General features: G+C 46.4%; 1 protein-coding gene across 1 annotated transcript in view; it reads right to left on the reverse strand.

Annotated features, from left to right (window-relative positions):
* The window catches only part of NECAB2 (N-terminal EF-hand calcium binding protein 2), a 215,989-nt gene that overhangs the window by 93,327 nt on the left and 104,309 nt on the right, over positions 1 to 18,353 (reverse strand). The window contains exons 4-5 of the mRNA XM_053271119.1: positions 8,425 to 8,450; positions 445 to 542 (exon numbers count right to left, since the gene is read on the reverse strand). Coding sequence (XP_053127094.1) covers positions 445 to 542; positions 8,425 to 8,450 — 124 coding nt within the window. The remainder of the gene's footprint in view (positions 1 to 444; positions 543 to 8,424; positions 8,451 to 18,353) is intronic.

Raw genomic sequence — 18,353 nt, forward strand, 5'->3', positions numbered from 1 at the left:
GTGTCTGTTATCTCTCCCTGCTAAATATAAGACAACTACCACTTTCTTGCCTTGGCAACGACCTATAAGATCTCTCCATCTCCAGGGGGATGCTGCTGGAGCAACATCCCCCATCGCTATACCTGGCTCCTGCAGTTTCTCATTAGCTCTGATGGTGGTCCTGACTGGTTGCTCTGGGAGCTGTCCAGGGTCTGACCATCCTTAGCCCTTTGCCATAGAGCAGCATGTGACACAGCATACAACAACCCACCCTTTCAGACTTAACAATGTTTCTCATTTGATTTCAGAGATGATATTTAAAAATATTTCTATTTGGAATACCCGCTGGAGAATTTTCACTCTATGTCTATGGAAATGCATCCGAGAGCCACAAATTCCAGAATTATTCAATGAACAGCAAACTAACTGCACTACAAATATATAGACTCTATAGTGACCACTCACCCGCTTGGTATAATCCATTGCCTTCAGAATGGAGAGATTGAGTGTTTCCAGTGAAGCCAGAACATCTTCATAATCTCCCATGTGGTCAGTGAAATAATCTGGATACCCAACGACATCGCAGGATTCAGGGTAGGGGAGAAGGGAGAGGAAAATAAAATGGAAAAGAGAATATATGAGATAGTCATTTGTTTGCTTCAAGCTTGCTGCAAAAGACGATCTGAAATATTTAATTATTTACTTATTATTTATTAAAAATATTTACATCCCACCCCTCCAGCACGTTACTGCTCAGGGCAGCTCACAAACAAACAAAACAATACAAATTTAATAAAATTCAGTTAAAAACTGGACCCATTTAAAGTCAGATTTACAGATTAAAAATTTACTGGAACAGATAAAGAATAAAAAACAACAACAACCCAGAAAGCCTCTCTGAAAAGATGGGTTTTAAACTGTTTCTTAAGAACCCAGAGGGAGGAAATGTGGTGAAGCTCATCTGGGAGAGCATACCAAAACTGAGGGGCCATAACCAAAAGGGCCCTTTCTCTAGTCCCCACCAACCAAATCTCAGTCAATGGAGGCGCTGTGAGCATTCATTCATTCATTCATTCAATTTTTATACCGCTCTTCCAAATAGCTCAGGGCGGTTTACAATTAAAACAAAACCACTAAAATCAGTTAAGAATTAAAACAAAATTAGAAACAGTACAACAATAAATACAATTTAAAACATCATAAAACAAAATTAAACTAACACAACAATTAAAAACCCTGAAAACTAGGTTAAAAGCATTAAAGCCTATTACAACTATTTAAAACCCTGGAAGGCCAGGCCAAACAGAGAGGTTTTAAGGGCTCTCCTGAAAGCCAGGGCTTCAGATGTAGAACGGGGGGCCCTAGCAGATTCATATGGGCAAATGCAGGCTGACAGATACCCCAGCCCCAAGCCCTGTAGGGCTTCACAGGTCAAAACCAGCACTTTGCTGTACAGTTCGACAGATTTTCTGCTACCAAGTGACCGAGCAGGGCAATTATCTGTTCTTTAACAACATTGGATCCCAGCTTTCATTAGCTGGAGGGGTTGTGAATATTTGAAGAAACAATTCTTCAAATAATGGCAAATTGTCTTCTTGGAACATTAAAGAAAAAAAGCAGGGGAGGGGGTATTTACCAGGGTGCAGTGCTAGTAATTTGTTCATATTTATGTGTTTATACATATTTACTCCATTTCATTCAAGGTGCTGGTTTCCACTTTTAAAGCCCAAGCTGGTCCAAAGACACTTCCTGATATCTTGCACTACCTTCTGCTATTTGAAAAGAGAGGCTGCCTTGCCCAGTCTCCTTAGCAGGGCAGTGATGCCAGACAAACACAAAAGAGAAAAGAGAAGAGCAGGAGATGAGGGTTTTGGCTCACTGTCCAGAGTCCCACTGCTTAGAACATAGGGGCTTTCCCTTCATTGAGACATCAGAGGTGCAAGGGTCATGTTCGCAATGGTAGGAAAATTCAGGCCAACTGTTGGCCCAAATGCACAAATGAAGGGTCCTTATCATCCCGTTCCTGATGAAGGGCTCATAAGACTATTAGTGCCACATTGGCAAGGATATCAGCAGGGAACTGCTCAGACAAATGGGACTAGAAACAACTCACTGGACTAGAACAGGACCATGGACAGATCAGTCAGTAAGAACAGGCTGGATATATGACAGGCAAGAAGCTAGGATGTTGCTCCGGCAATGGTCTAGCACTGAGCATGTAAACTGTTCTGCCCCCCAGACTGATACCTCCAGCCAGGGACATAGCCACCACTGAATGTGGGGTGGAACAAATTTCCTCTGGATGCTGGTATCAAAAAGGGACTGCCTGTTCGAAGTTTGCATGCAAGCTCCAAGCATGATAGCGTTCTCCATACACATGCTGTGGCAAGCTTCTGTGCTCCTTCTTAGCAGGGTCTTATCCTTTCCATGCAGGCTGAGCAAGAGCCTTGCATCATTTTCATAGCGTCACCTGCTGGACAGCTCTGACATTCTGAGAAGCAGCCATTCTTTTTCCCTGTCACCACAAAACATGAAATTTTTAAAAAGGGTGAGTCCTTCTCCGAATGCAAGAGCTGGCTGGCAAGTGGCTCTGCGAAAACTATACTGCCGTACCTTACAGAGGATAAGATCATGCTAGGTAGGAGTGCAGAAGCTTGCAGGATGTGTGTACAGAAAGTAAGATTGCACACAGAACTTGCAGAAATCCTTTCCACATCCCACCGTTTCTTGCCACCTGGGAAGACTTAGAGCCACTCAGCTGAGCAGCTTTGGAGTATCTTGACTGCAGTGCTGTCCTTGGGGGTGGGGGTGGGGGAGAAAGCAGGGCAAGCATCCAAGCCCCACGCCTTTCCCTGCCAGTGGAAGTGCAGAGATTCCTGCAGCTACCAGCACCAGGGAAGGCACCTCAAAGGGGCAGAGGAGCTGATCCCCACCATTCCACCTTTGCTGCCTGGGATGCACTCCTGCCAGGAGCCAGTCCAGGTCTCCACCCAAGAGAGAAACTTGGCTGCGGCATGCAGTGAAGCTCGCACCCAGCACCATTGCCACAGCGCAGTGCCGCATGGCCCTGGCAGCACAGAGAAGGAACCTGAGGGCTCCAGGGATGGAGAGGAGAGGAGTGCAGCCCAGACAGAGCTGCCACCATATGCAGCTGAGCATGGCCTGCCACAGGTCGGTCAAGGCAGAAGGCAGCCACGGGCCTACTGCGGCAAGTGGGAGCCACCATCTGGGGTGGCAGCAGTGGGGAAAAGGAGATCCCAGGCCAGAATCTCTGCACTGCCACCAGTTCTCACCAGGACCCCTCTCCATGGTCCTGAACCCTGCACCCCACTAGAGATGCCTCTGCTTAAGGGGGCTAGGTTTGCTTTCCTTTAAAAAATGCAGAGCTTCGTGCTACCGCCATCTCTTTTTTAAAAAAGCAGCTATTCATATTGAATTGACATTTCTTACAGAACTCTTCTATAAATAACCTCAAGAGACAAGACCATTAATTAGCTTTCCTGGGCTTAATTAAAATGCCATATATCTCTCTGAGTAGCGGGAGGATGAAGGGAGCGATAGCAACAACCGGAGAAGCAGCAAAGTGACATCCGTCCGTGGTGATCTACAGCAGCTTGCCACCGATAAAAACCCAGCGCCTTCATTTTCGGCAGTGGCAGATCTTTCCCCACCATACAAGGGAGTGGGAAACAAATCACTTTATTGAGTCGGCTTTTAAGCGAGAAATGGATAAAGTAAATCCTTTTTCCAGAGAGGATAAAGCAAAACCTATTGCACAGTCCATAAATCTCATGAATAAAAACAAGATTGCAATTTTGACAAGGGTTAGTGATGAAAAGCCGTACATTGAAAGGGGATTAAATTGTAATTTTGATTAAAAGCCTTTGCAAACACAAGGCATATGTTTGCTCTTCAGCCAGCTGGAGATTTGTGGTACCTGTAAATAAGTATTCAGGATGGTCTGTGCTGATGGTGCCATGAGTGCAGCATCACCAAATGTGACTCCTGTTGTTGGGCACTAGGGATGTGCAAAATATTCAAACAAATCGATTCAACTCAAAACTGCTTGCACATTCGAATCGATTCATATTTGCCTGAACTTGAATCAAATTCAAGTGAATCAAATTTTGATTCAAGCTCAGGTGAATTCATATCAATTTGAACAAATCCCATTCTGTGCAAGCAGTTTCGAACAGAACCAATTTGAATTTGGTTCAAATCGATTCGGTCGAATGTTTTGCACATTCCTATTGGGCACTATCAGATTGGTTCACACGTGCATGTGCATCGCATGAACATTGTCAGCTAAATGTGCGAACAGACTAACACATTTTTCATGCCTGTTCGCATATATTCGTGTCTGCACAGCAGACGACATTGGATGCTGTAAAACCTATTTGTGATGGCTCTCCCATGCACACGTGCATATCAGGAAAGGAAGGAAATTGTGTGTAAAGCAGTCCACACAGGGCCACTGTGCAAGCATGTCTGGGAGGTGCACCAAACTCTTGTGCTTGTATACATTAACAGGGTTTTGCAGTGCAGAGGGGCAATTTGGGTGATCATCCCCTCACGCACAATTAAAGGACGTGCCAAGAATGCATCAGCACATCTTTGAGTGATGTCGGGGTGGGTGCGTTTTAGACAGGACTCAAGTCTTATCACGTCTAATAGGTGCAGCAGGCCAACATTCATCTGAATGGGCCTGATATCTTTTCCTCAGAAAAACCCTTTGCTGCCATGTTATTCTTGGAGGTCTCAGAAGATATGCAAACATTACTAAAGGGCACAACTTCAGAAGCACAAGAGGATGCAAGGGCCTGGAATGCACGCTTTCCTGCATTATTTCTGATTTATGCTTGTGTTGCCTACAAAGACTTTATGTATGTTCTTTGTTGGTCATTATTGATAGAAGTTATACAGCCTTGAATAGGTTCCGCTTTAAATTGACCTGTTCTTAGCTACTTCACTGATGGAGCTGCATCCACATTTTTGGTATTTCACATGGTTTTTCTTTGGTTATACTGATGATTCATCAGCATGATTCATCTCTGAGGCTTTAGAGGAATGAAGTTCTGATCAGCCTTGACCACTGCTTAGAGAATGGGATGATAAATCTCCTGAAGGAGTTCTGGAGTTTCAATACCCAACATTTGCCTCATGCATTTTTGTGTATTAAGTCTCTGCCTCCTTCAGATCTTAAGGTTTATAGTCTTTCGACTGAGACATTTGGATAATGCACTGAAAACTTCATAAATTGTGTAGTAGTAGATTTTTATTTGCATTTAGTCATCAGACCATAGCAAAACAAATGGAATAAATCCAATAAAACAATTTAAAATTTTGTTTATGCAGGCCCAGACAAAAACTTAAAAACTAGTACAAATACAAAAATAAAATAAAATCCAATTACATACATGCAAAATAGCATAAGGGTCCAAATGAAAATGAACCATAACTTAAAATTCGGAACCCCTCTAACAAGCAACAACATTTTCCTTCAACAACTCCTCTCTAACACTAATTACTGTGGACAGAAAATGTAATATATGTGCTGATGCCTTGAGAATAACTTTGTGTGGGCTATCTGGCTGTTCTGACTGACCTCCTGGTACTTGTAGATGGAATTACTAGCTGGTGGAGATAAACACATTAGTGCTCTGCAGATGTTTGTGTTGCAGTTTTGGGTCAAGGGTGTATTTTTAGGAAAGCTCATAAACATTTGAAGATAAAGTACACTTGTGTTATCTCTTCCCACTTGCCCACAATTCTGATGTCCTAGTTACAGGCTGACCTTATAAAAATTAATTTTACTTTGGCTCCCTTCTTCTTCTTAGCAGACCGAACAGGAGCAGCTAAAGAGATTGTGGTGCCCGAGGTGAGGCAGCAAATGCTGCCTTGCTCCATGCCCCTGGTGGGGCCAGCCCCATTCCAAACTGGCTCCTTGCAACTCTGAAAGTTACATGGTGGGGGGAGCTTGGCAGCAGCCTCCTCTTCTCTCCTTGTGCTTCATGCAAGCATTGTGCGGAGTGTGAGAAGAGGCACTCCTTGCAAAGTTTGCAAGGGTCTGATCAGTCCCAAAGACCTGTTTTGATGGCAGTAGCAGAGGGCATCTTGCCACCCTGCTGGCGCACCCATAATCTGCCACTTGAAGCAACTTTCTCACCATGCCTCATGAAAGGGCCGCCCAGACTGAGAAGCTTCATGTAACCTGTCTGTGATGGTAAAATCCTCTTCCCCCTTCTCCGTGGGAATGAAGAGAGGCACCATTAAAAGGTACAGGCACACAGCCTATAATACAACCACATTTCAAGCCTAGTAAATCTCACCCAGAAACAAGGGACCCCATGCTGTCAAGTTCCCGGCCACTGAAGATTCACCAGGGCTTGGAAGCTCAGGATGGTTCAGGGGAAGGGCAGCTAAAATGGGACCGTTAAGGATTCAACCTTGTTGGAGATGTGACTCCATAGTAGTAGTAACTTTATTACGGTCCTTAGGCCAGCCTAACATTTATAAATGTGACTCCATAGGCATCGACTCTTAACACCCAGACTTCCTAGTGACCACTAGGGACATTATTAATTAATTAATTGATTTGATTTGTATACCGCCCTTCCAAAATGGCTCATTAGGTGTAGAGTTAGAAAACTGAGGACTCCCTCTTCTTTTTGTATCTCTGCTGTCAGCCTCTTGTGATTGGTAGACTGAGGGGCCATTCATGCAACCTACCGGGTGGGTGGGCGGGGCAGGGAGAAGGCTCCCCAAACCTTGCCTTTGCCCCAGTTGTGTTGTTGGTGGGAGTGCACTGCGTGCTCCCACATGAGTGCACTGCGTGCTCCTGCAACGCGGAGCAGGGAGGATTGATCTGAGGCCGGGACTCATTGTCCCAGCCTCTGTGAAACCCACAAAGCAGCATGGGCATTCTAGATGATTGCCTCTGTGTGTGTGGCCAGGCTGGAAGCAGCCCATGCTCACACACAAGCAAGTAGCCGCTGCGGGGTAAGGGAGCACTTGATTCCTTAACCTTGGCTAACAGGCAGGGTAAAATAGTAGGGCTAGGCAGTGCTGCTCCACCAGGATCGGGCCCAATCCCAGCGGTTCCCATGAACAGCTGCACCCGGGCTGGGTGTCCCTAGGCCAGGCTAGGCTGCACGTGAGGACAGCCTCTGATGCTCTTAGGACACTCCCTTCTTCTGTGCTCTCTCGGTTCTGTTCTTCCTTCCACCATGAGGTAGCTAATACAGGATGCAGGCTTTCTATCTAACTTTGTAAATTCTTAAAATAAACCTTTACTTGTTTTTGACCGTAAGCAATTGCCTCCAGATCTCCTCCCTGAGCTCTGTTCTCCTCAGACTGGGTTTCTCTCCCCTACAAACCATGGATTATCTTAAAAGACTCTGGACTATCTATCATTTCTGCTGTTGTTGTTTTTTACTGGATTTGGACACATACCCTCCAACATTTCACAGATGAAAACAGGCACACCCTTACAGTATAACACTCCAGTTCTCATTCCAAGGTTGCTGTCATCTTTATAGTATATGCAATGAATCTATGGTCTCTGTGTGTGTATATATATATATGTGTGTGTGTGTGTGTGTATAGAGCTTAATATTTTTATTGTCTTTTATTGTATGTTTTAATTTTGTAAACCGCCTTGGGGTTGTCTTTTAACGAAAGGCAGTATATAAATGCAACAATAAAAAAAAAAAAAATATAATTGTCTCTGTGAGACCCGCTGTGGCTGGGGGTGATGGGAGTTGTAGTCCAGCAATATCTGAAGGCCCATGGTGGGACCCCCTGACTAGAAACAACCCATTTCCCCTCCATTCACTAGCTACCTGCTGGGGAGAACAAAAATGTCCCTACTGGATACAAACATGCCAATGCTACTTCTGTATTTACCCAAATAGAAGACAACTCTGAATTTAAGATGACTCCCTTAAAGATACAGGTAAAATAGAGGTTGTACTTGTATTTACCCAAAAGGGAGAGGACCCTGATGGATCCCCACCCCCAAGGAGAGCTGGTCTTGTGGTATCAAGCATGACTTGTCCCCTTAGCTAAGCAGGGTCTGCCCTGGTTGCATATGAAAGGGAGACTTGATGTGTGAACACTGTAAGATATTCCCCTCAGGGGATGGAGCCGCTCTGGGAAGAGCATCTAGGTTCCAAGTTCTTTCCCTGGCAGCATCTCTAAAATAGGGCTGAGAGAGATTCCTGCCTGCAACCTTGGAGAAGCCGCTACCAGTCTGTGTAGACAATACTTAGCTAGATGGACTAATGGTCTGACTCGGTATAGGGCAGCTTCCTATGTTCCTTTGCCTACAAAGAAGTAGGGGGAAAACCTTTTCTTGGATTCAGGCAAATGCAGTGAAATCAAAGAAAGCTGAGGATGGAATGAGTTGAACAGAATGTTTCGAGCAAGCAAAAGAGAAATACTCACCACATAATTCCTTAGTATCCACGTTGCTTTAAAATGAGGAAAAGAAAGACATGGGAAAAATTAGAGGAGAGAAATCAGAGGAGAGGGAAAGTGAGGATTTCATTGTGGAACATGTGGAGCAGAAAGAGGCCATTGTCAGCATTCAAAGGTGTCCTACTACTGTTCTCACTAAAACATGCATTTCAAAAGTCACACACCAGGCCTTTGTCAACGCAGGTGTTCCTAAACCTATTGCAATTAAATATCATGAATTATACTCAGCACACAGTATAATTTGCGATCTTATGTAACCATGTAAAGAAAGGTAAGCACTTGTGTTGTAAAACCTCATGCACACAGATAATCTCTGACACAATTTTGCTGGGTAAACAAATAGCACTTCGGGGGCCCTGACAGCACCCACCCTATAATCTGGTTGAGCTAGAAAACAAAACGGGCTGGGGAGAGGCAGGGAAAGAAGCAATTTATTTGCCACACCCATAGTGGGCTGGCCATATGGCCAATGTCCAGAACTGAAGGTCCCAACTGGGTCTTGGATTTCGACCTCTATGTTTTCAGGGACCTCTTGCTGGAGCTTGTGGTTGCCCCAATCCCTCCCTCATACTCAGTGTTGTTCTAGCAGGCAAACACAAACTTGTGGATGCCTCCACCATGGCCACCCCAAGCACAACACTACAACAAGAACACACCACACAGAGACGAGCAGTGTTCCCTCTAACAGGGATTCCCAGCTGTTGTTGACTACACCTCCCAGAATCCCCAGCTGCAATGGCTTTTGCTTGGAGAGGAGAGCTGGTCTTGTGGTAGCAAGCATGACATATCCCCATAGCTAAGCAGGGTCTGCCCTGGTTGCATATGAATGGGAGACTTGATGTGTGAGCACTGCAAGATATTCCCCTCAGGGGATGAAGCCGCTCTGGGAAGAGCAGAAGGTTTCAAGTTCCCTCCCTGGCTTCTCCAAGATAGGGCTGAGAGAGATTCCTGCCTGCAACCTTGGAGAAGCCAATGCCAGTCTGTGAAGACAATACTGAGCTAGATAGACCAATGGTCTGACTCAGTACATGGCAGTTTCCTATGTTCCTATGTTCCTATGATTACATTTGCTTGGGGGTTACATTTGCTGGGAAATGTAGTTCTTCCAAAAGCCTTAGGATGGACTATATTTCCCAGTACTCTGCATGTGCCTTGCTGCGCACCTTGCAAAACATAACTGGGGCTTCCCCACAACTTCCAGTCTCTTTAAGGGCCTTTTGTGAACCTGTGCAGAACAGTCCACTCTGCAGGGAGGTAAGCCCAGTTAATCACCATCTACCTATGGGGCCAGTGGCAATGTGCAGATAATTCTGGTTTGATGCTTCCCCGCCGAATCATTGTACAGTACTACTAGCATGCCCCAATTATTTCAGAAAGGGTGCATTTACATGCTGAACTTTGGAAGACGCTAATTCCTCCGTGGCTAAAAGAGGGGTTTCTCAGCTTCACAACTCTGTTATGGGCACGTAAGGTAAAGGTAAAGTGTGCCATCAAGTCGGTGTCGACTTTTGGTGCCCACAGAGCCCTGTGGTTGTCTTTGGTAGAATACAGGAGGAGTTTACCATTGCCTCCTCCCACACAGTATGAAATGATGCCTTTCAGCATCTTCCTAGATCGCTGCTGTCCAATACAGGTGTTCTTCATAGCCTGGGGAAGATACCAGCGGGGATTTGAACTGGTAACCTCTGGCTTGTTAATCATGTCATTTCCCCACTGTGCCATTAGGTGGCTACTTTATGGGCATGTAGGAGTGCCTAATTTTATCCTCCGCCCATGCACACTCTTGTACATTAGTCACATCTCCATGTATTCAGGCAGACGTCCATTGGTTGCACTAACTAGCCTATTTGTCATCGGGAGCCTCCCAATCTTATTGCAACTGCTGCCTTAGCCTCGGAAGGCAATAAAAAAATACTCTCCTAATAGAATTTTTTTGAAACCAATTTTATTGATACGCCAGGGAGCTGTTTGATTAACTCAAACTCATTCTTGATCTGCTTGACCTGTCAGCTTAAGTGGGTTATGGAGGAAGAGTAATTTAAAACCGTTCCTCATTGGAATTAGTTAGCCCGTTTCGTAACTGCAGAAAGCATACTTTGGGCTTTGAGATGGCTCTTGTGGGACAGATGGATGCCTGAAGGCTCACCCATGTCAAAAGTCCCATGCTTACGGCAAGTTGCACATCAGAGGAAGGGACAGACTGCTGTTGTGCCTCTCTATCAGTACCAGCCAGTGATGCAGTCACAAATTCAGAAGTGCAGGCACACTCCAGGAATCTCCCCTACTCACTGAGCAAAGGGGCACTGTCCATCCCCAGAACAACAGAGAGAGCAACTGGCCCTGTCCATCCCCAGAACAACATCCCACCCAGTAGCTGTTGCTGGTGTCTTATCTTATGGGTTTTTTAAAGATTGTGAACCCTTTGTGGACAGGGAGCCATTTTCTCTTCCCTCCCTCCTTTGTAAACTGCTTTGGGAACTTTTGTGGGAAAGTAGTATATAAATATTCATTGAATTCTTATGTCAGCCCCTGTAGCTGGACCCACCATGACAGCCAAGCCCCATAGCCATGCCAACCCCAATGACAACATCCCCACTTAGATATATGCAGTCTTGGGGTGTTCTGTTACAAGAAGTCAAGGATAATGTAGCAAACTAGAGAATGTGATGAAATGAATTTATTTATTTATTTATTCATTTATTTATTTATTTAATTTTGACATATTTTTATAATGCCCCAAACTTACGTCTCTGGGCGGTTTACAACATGGTTGAATGACAGGGAATGCCCACTGAAATGCACATGTTCCTCCCAAATGGCCATAGGAATGCACAGAATTTCTGAATGGCTGTTGGAAATTAAATGCATTCCATGGCCATTTGGAAGGAACATGTGCATTTCAGTGGGCATTCCTTGTCATTCATTTTAGGATGTCCTGACATTACTCCACCATAGGATTTGCATGCTGATGGTCCCAGGTTCAATCCCTGGCACCATCTCCAGGTGGAGCTGAGACAGACTCCTACTTGAAACCATGGACAGTCAGTACCAATCAGTGTAGACAATACTGAGCTAAATGGATCAAGGGTCTGACTCAGACCCTTAGTCCATATGTCGAACGCAGTATAAGGCAGCTTCCTATGTTCCTAAGACAGGTAGCATGGTAAGAAAATCAACTGTAGTCTGATATTCAATTACATAACAAACTGTAGGAATAGCAAGAGCAGGACATGATTTCCACGTAGAAAGCCAAGGGTTTTGCATCCCTGCTGAGTCCCAGGATGGGAAAATGATCCAGTACTGCCCATCCCTGCAGCACTATACAACTGGAAGCAGCCCAAAACCAGAACTGGATGAGACCACTTAGGAACACAGGAAACTGCCATGTACTGAGTCAGACCATTGGTCCATCTAGCTCAGTATTGTCTTCACAGACTGGCAGCGGCTCTCCAAGGTTGCAGGCAGGAGTCTCTCTCAGCCCTGCCTTGGAGATCCCAGGGAGGGAACTTGGAAGTTTCTACATGAAAACATGCAGGTGCTCTTCCCAGAGTTGACCCATCCCCTGAGGGCTCACACTTCTGGTCTCCCATTCCTATGCAGCCAGGGCAAACCCTGCTTAGCAAAGGGGACAAGTTATGCTTGTTACCACAAAACCAGCTCTCTTCCTTGGAGGAGGCCAATGCCACAGTTAACAGCAGCACATGAAGACCATGGAAGGGCAGTAAGACCTAACATACACTCCAAGATCACCACTCTGGAAAAATAAAACCTGCTAATTGCACAGTTGACTCCCCTGCGTAGCAGCCCAAAGTGTAAAGTGTAATCAGCGAGATCCAGCTGAAGTCCAGCATGTACCTGAGCTATACATTCATCTGGTGGCAGAGACTTTCTGGGGCAGCAACACTTCTCACAAAGGACATCGATTGCCTCCTCATCATGTAAAACAGGGCTGTGCAATTTCAGCCCTTCAACAGTATTTAGACTACAATTCCCATCATCCCCAGCCTCCATGGCCAATGGTAAGGGAAGAGGGGAGCTGCAGTCCAGCATCTGCAGGACGGCCAAGCTGTGCAGCCCTGATGTAAAAGAATCCCCTGCATGTAAAAAGGTAGCGTGTCGGGAGCAGGGGTGCACCTAGGCAATTGTGGCCGCCTGGACCGCTTCTGCTGTGAGCCCCCCACCATGAGGCCCCTCTGAAACAAACTCTGGGGGGCCTCCTGCTGCACCAAACCTCCAGGTTTTTCAGCCACCACGTGGCCGAGGGGTGACTGCCGGGGGTTGAGCCAAGCAGTCCTCCCCCACTGACGCAACCGCTGGGCCTGTCCCGGATGACACGGGCTTGCGATGACCTCTCTCATCTGTGCAGGTGCGCCTTGCAGTTAGCAAGAGCCAATGGGCCGACTGCTCCGCGGTTGCTCCGGCCACCTGCTGGGTGAGGGAGGACTGCTTGGCTCACCCCCTGGCAGCCACCCTTTGGCCGTGCAGTGGCTGAAATAAAATTTTAAAAACCCTGGAGGTTTGGTGTGGTGGGGCAACAGCGGGGCAGGCGCGGGGTGGTTGCAGTAGCCCCACTGGGCATTTGCAGCCCCCCCGGACCTTGAAGGCCATGGACCCGGGCCCCAACGTCCGGGGGTTAGTGCGCCTATGGTAGGGAGGTTCAAGTTCAGTCTTTTTTCCTGATGTGCAATATTTTTGTGTGTGCAGAGTTAGGGTTAGTTTTAGAAGTGTGATTCCCTATTGGTAGTCTGAAGCAGGGTTCTCAGGCCCGGGTCCCCAGACAGTGTTGGTCAACGGCCATCATGGCTGGGGATGATGGGAGCTGTAGTCCAACCACATCTGGGGACCCAAGCCTGGAGATTCCTAACCTAGAGGCCTAGAAGAGTGTTCCAGTTGCTTGAAGAGCGACTCCTCACTTATTTTTGTGTGTGGGAGGAGAGGAAAGACACTTGGCGGGGGCGGGGGGAGAGAAATATATTAATAAATAAATAAATAATAATAGCACTTAGCAATAGCAATAGCACTTACATTTATATACCGCTCTATAGCCAGAGCTCTCTAAGCGGTTTACAATAATTTTAGCATATTGCCCCCAACATTCTGGGTACTCATTTTACCGACCTCGGAAGGATGGAAGGCTGAGTCAACCTTGAGCCCCTGGTCAGGATCGAACTTGTAACCGTCTGGTTACAGGGCGGCAGTTTTACCACTGCGCCACCTGGGGCTCTTCATAATATAATAAAATAATAATAATAATAATAGTTGTTGTTGTTTTGTTTTGTTTTGTTTTGTTTTATTTGTTAGCCACCCCATAACAAATTGGTCTGTTTTGTTTTCCACCATGACCTTACAGTTCCTCTGCAAAAAAGGCATGGAGAAGAGAAGGTGGCAAGGGGCACATATCTACCAATTGTCCCACTCCAACCTTGCTATGCCCCTGGACAGAAAGTACTATAAGCCATCCGATGCATTATGCAGGTTGGCTAGTTTTAGGCTTGCATGGCCTACTCTCCCCACCACAGTTCCCATGGTCCACTGATGTGGTTTAGATTTCCAAAGCAAATTCCGGTTGCTTAGTGGTTACAGCAGAGGAGCTCACCTGTGCTCAGCTTGCTTCAGAACGTAAGCACCCCTTTGCTGCCCCAGAGCACAGACCATCTAATCCAGTCTCCCTTGCAAAAATCCCAGCACCTGGCAAGCACTAGATGGTTCACTGAAGATTGGCCCAACAGTTGATCTTCTGCCCTTCCTTGAACTATACGATCCGGAGAGCAGAAATCTGCAGTGACTCTCTGGACACAGCTTCTACTCCAGAGATATAGCTCACCTGTGAGTCTCCTTTCTCAAACTGAATTCAGTATCACCTCTTCTTCACCTTTTCGGGATAAAATCAGCAAACTGTTTCACATGGATTTTGGATAAGTTGGGGTTTCTTATCAGCGGGCTAAGCGGCTAGCTTTGCCTTTGGATTTGCTTGTCATATTTTTACAGAGTTTTCATCCCGATAAGGTTTCCAAGGCAGCAGGTGATTGACAGTTCTCCCTTGCAGAACCAAAGGGGCTCTGATTCATACAACTGTTTTTTGAAGCCCCAAAGCTACATCATTTTGTCATTGTTTGGGCTGGTTTTTTAACATCTCTCCTGAACCTGGCCTGGCTACTGAGCCCTGCCAATCCTTCGCAGGGCTACCGAGAGTTAATTTCCATGAGCATATTTTATTTTCAGATTAAAGAAGCCATTGAAATGCTAAACATGCAGATACAAAGCTTCCTAAATGCAGTCTAGCCCCCTTTCACAGGGAACAGTTCAAAGCACTTCAGGAGGAAGCAATTGCTTGATCAGAATGTACAAGGAGGCCGACACAGGCAGAAAGCTACTTTCTGGAGAGCAAAAGCCATTCAAAGTGGATGCAGAAATTACAAGGCCTTCACTGAAAATTCACCAGAGTTAATTAATTGGCTTTTTGGTCAGAGGGGGCCACCTGGCCTTTCTGGAGGGATGTGGGATGAGCCTGCACAAGCCTAATGATATTTTCATTTGCCACTGGGTTAGATGACGCCAAGAACCTCTCTGAGCTGGCTTTCTGAGGCATGAAACGGGTTGTTTCTCAGGTGCATAGAGACAGGGTCAAATGTTCCTGGGCTGCTGTAGACCCACAGGGCTGCCAGGGTGTCCCTTCCCTCCAGTAGCTGTTGCTGGTGTCTATCTTATGTTTCTTTTTAAGATTGTGAACCCTTTGGGGACAGGGAGCCATCTTATTTATTTATGTATATCTATGTAAACCTCTTTGGGAACTTCTGTTGAAAAAGTAAAGTTGTGCCGTCAAGTTGGTGTCGACTCCTGGCGACCACAGAGCCCCGTGGTTGTCTTTGGGAGAATACAGGAGGGGGTTTACCATTGCCGTCTCCTGTGCAGTCTGAGATGATGCCTTTCAGCACCTTCCTGTATCGCTGCTGCCCGATATAGGAGTTTGGGAAACATACCAGCGGAGATCTGAACCAACTGCCTCCTGCTCTCTAGGCAAGTTTTTGTATTTTCTTAACATGATGCTGAGCTTTTCACCATTCATAACCTCCTTTGACTGCCTGTTGCATCACTTATGAAGTCTGCAGCAGCAAATGTTACACAGCTCCTGTCTCGGGTGCTACCAAAGTGTTGAGCCCTTGACCAAGGCATTTCAGAGCTCAAGCTGTCAACAGATTGCATTAAGAAGCAGAAGCCCACGGGCATACACAGCAAAGGCGGGGGGGGGGTGCGGCGGCTCCAAAAAAATGTTCAAGATGATGAAAACACATCAAAGTCTCTTTAAATCAAGTGCATCTCATGCAAATTATGTCCCCAAGGAGTGTTCAAAATGCCAGTCAACACCTGATCAGCTGCAGCTAATAAGCTTCCTCTGCTGAAAAGTTTCATAGCAGCAGCCCGCACTGCAGGGAAGGCTGGCTTTCTCTCTTTGGCAAAGAGAGCACTTCCACCAAGGCTGCTCTCTGGTGTGTAGACTCAGTGCCATGTTTCATGTGGCATCCAAGCAGAGGGGGCAATAACTAGGGAATGTCAACACCTGATGCATGTTGCCAGCAGATACGCAACTGGGACTTGCATCAAAGGTTCCAGGGCCATCAAAATGCTCAAGGGCTTGACGCTGGTGCAGCCATTTGATAAAGGAGCTCCTCGACAGGCACTTAGCAGGGATAAAATGGTTGAAGGGGGGCGGAAAGGAGGTAAAATAGGGATGAAGTATGTGTGCGGGGTCGGGGTGGGGGGGTGGGGAGAGCGTCATCATTGCAGTAGATTCTGCCACTGGCAGAAACAACAAAGAGAGAGCCAGCGTGGTGTAGTGGTTAGAGTGCTGGACTAAGACCGGGGAGACTCGAGTTCAAATCCCCATTCAGCCATGATGCTAACTGGGTGACTCTGGGCCAGTCACTTCTCTCTCAGCCTAGCCTACTTCACAGGGTTGTTGTGAAAGAGAAATTTAAGTATGTAGTACACCGCTCTGGGCTCCTTGGAGGAAGAGCGGGATAGAAAATGTAAACAACAACAACAACAACAACAGAGTTGTCCTGTTTCCAGTGTCACTGGCTCCATGACTTTGTGTGCACATTTCTGCAGTCCTGAATTGTTGCAGACCTCTCTTGCTGTGCCCATCTTGACATCCCATCCTTGTGCAGATTGACAAGCGGGGGACCATAAGATGTAGTGGGAAACAGGCTTTCTCCAATGTGGTCCTCTCCCTTTAAATGCATTGAAGCCAGGGATGCAGCATCCCTGTTGCCAGGCAATGGCAGGAAGAGTGCAGAGATGGCAGAGGGCAGGGCATCAGCACTGAGACACAGCCAGTGACAACTGGGGGCCACCCTAGAACCCACGCAGCTCTGGGCTGCTCTGAGCCAGCCTCTCAATGGTAGTGGGTGGAGCTTGAGCACGAAACCCAGGTTACAGCCAGCAGAATTTAGACGACACAATGCCACCTTCAAATCTGAGGTTTCAGCAGCAAAACACATAGGAACATAGGAAGCTGCCATATACTGAGTCAGACCATTGGTCTATCTAGCTCAGTATTGTCTTCACAGACTGGCAGTGGCTTCTCCAAAGTTGCAGGCAGGAATCTCTCTCAGCCCTATCTTGGAGATGCTGCCAGGGAGGGAACTTGAAACCTTCTGCTCTTCCCAGAGAGGCTTCATCCCCTAAGGGGAATATCTTGCAGTGCTCACACATCAAGTCTCCCATTCAGATGCAAACAGGGCAGACCTTGCTTAGCTATGGGGACAAGTCATGCTTGCTACCACAAGACCAGCTCCCCTCTCACACTACACACTACAAACTCAGGTGTGGGAGTCGAAAACTGAGCCACAGTTGGGTGACGAAACTGCGATTTCACACATTCAGACGACCACAAACTTGGACTTCTGGCACGTTTGCCCCATGTTGGTGTTACACCAAAGGCAACCTCTCTGTAATGCTAGTTCTTTTTCTTCAGATTCTGATTGAGAGAGTCTGTGCCTGATTGACCAGCATGTCTAACTAAGAGATTGATTTGCTGATTTACAACAGTAGCTGACCTTCACAGAGCTTTTTCTGGAGTACTCCAGTCTAGCTTAGATCTACCAGCTCCTAATGAAGGCAAATGGAATTTCTCTGTTTAGGATGGAAGTATAGATTTTTCTTTTGGTGCACCAGAAGTTCATTTCTTTGCATGCCAATAAAATGTTTAACTGCATTCTCTTCCTATGCCAACTTCTCCCTCCCTCCAAGACACAGTTTACACAGAGGATCTATCTGATTTGCAATCAAAGTTGAAGGTCAAACGTCTGCTGTGCCTTTGCAGGGTTCTGTGATGAGAAACATTGGCCGAAAAAGCTCCCCCAACAAAATATGCACATTTTTTGTGGGGGGCGAGGGAGAGGCCTCTCAACATATTGCAGCTGTGAAGAACTTCCTTAGAAGAGCTTTATAAACTATGTTTCACAGGGGCATAGGATGACACAGAGGAGAGCTGGTCTTGTGGTAGTGAGCATGAACTGTCCCTTTTGCTAAGCAAGGTCTATCTTGGTTTGCATTTACATGTGAGTGCTGTACGAGATTCCCCTTAGGGGATGGGATCCTAGCTCAATAGTAGAGCACCTCCTTGCATGCAGAAGATCCCAAGTTCCCTCCCTGGCAGCATCTCCAAGGCAGGGTTGAGATAAACTGCTGCCTGAAACCTTGGAGAGAAGTTGCCAGTCAATGTCGAAGATATGGACCAAGGGTCTGACTCAGTAAAAGGCAGTTTCCTATGTCCGCATGTTTGTGTCTTACTTTCAGTGGGAGAAAACTGAGCACAGCTTCACTTTCATTGGAAAACCTATGATAATTAAAAGTGGCTGGATCATGCCCCATCTTTTACTCGCCATGAACAC

The sequence above is a fragment of the Hemicordylus capensis genome, chromosome 9 (assembly GCF_027244095.1).
Source record: "Hemicordylus capensis ecotype Gifberg chromosome 9, rHemCap1.1.pri, whole genome shotgun sequence".
NCBI classification, from domain to species: Eukaryota; Metazoa; Chordata; class Lepidosauria; order Squamata; family Cordylidae; genus Hemicordylus; species Hemicordylus capensis.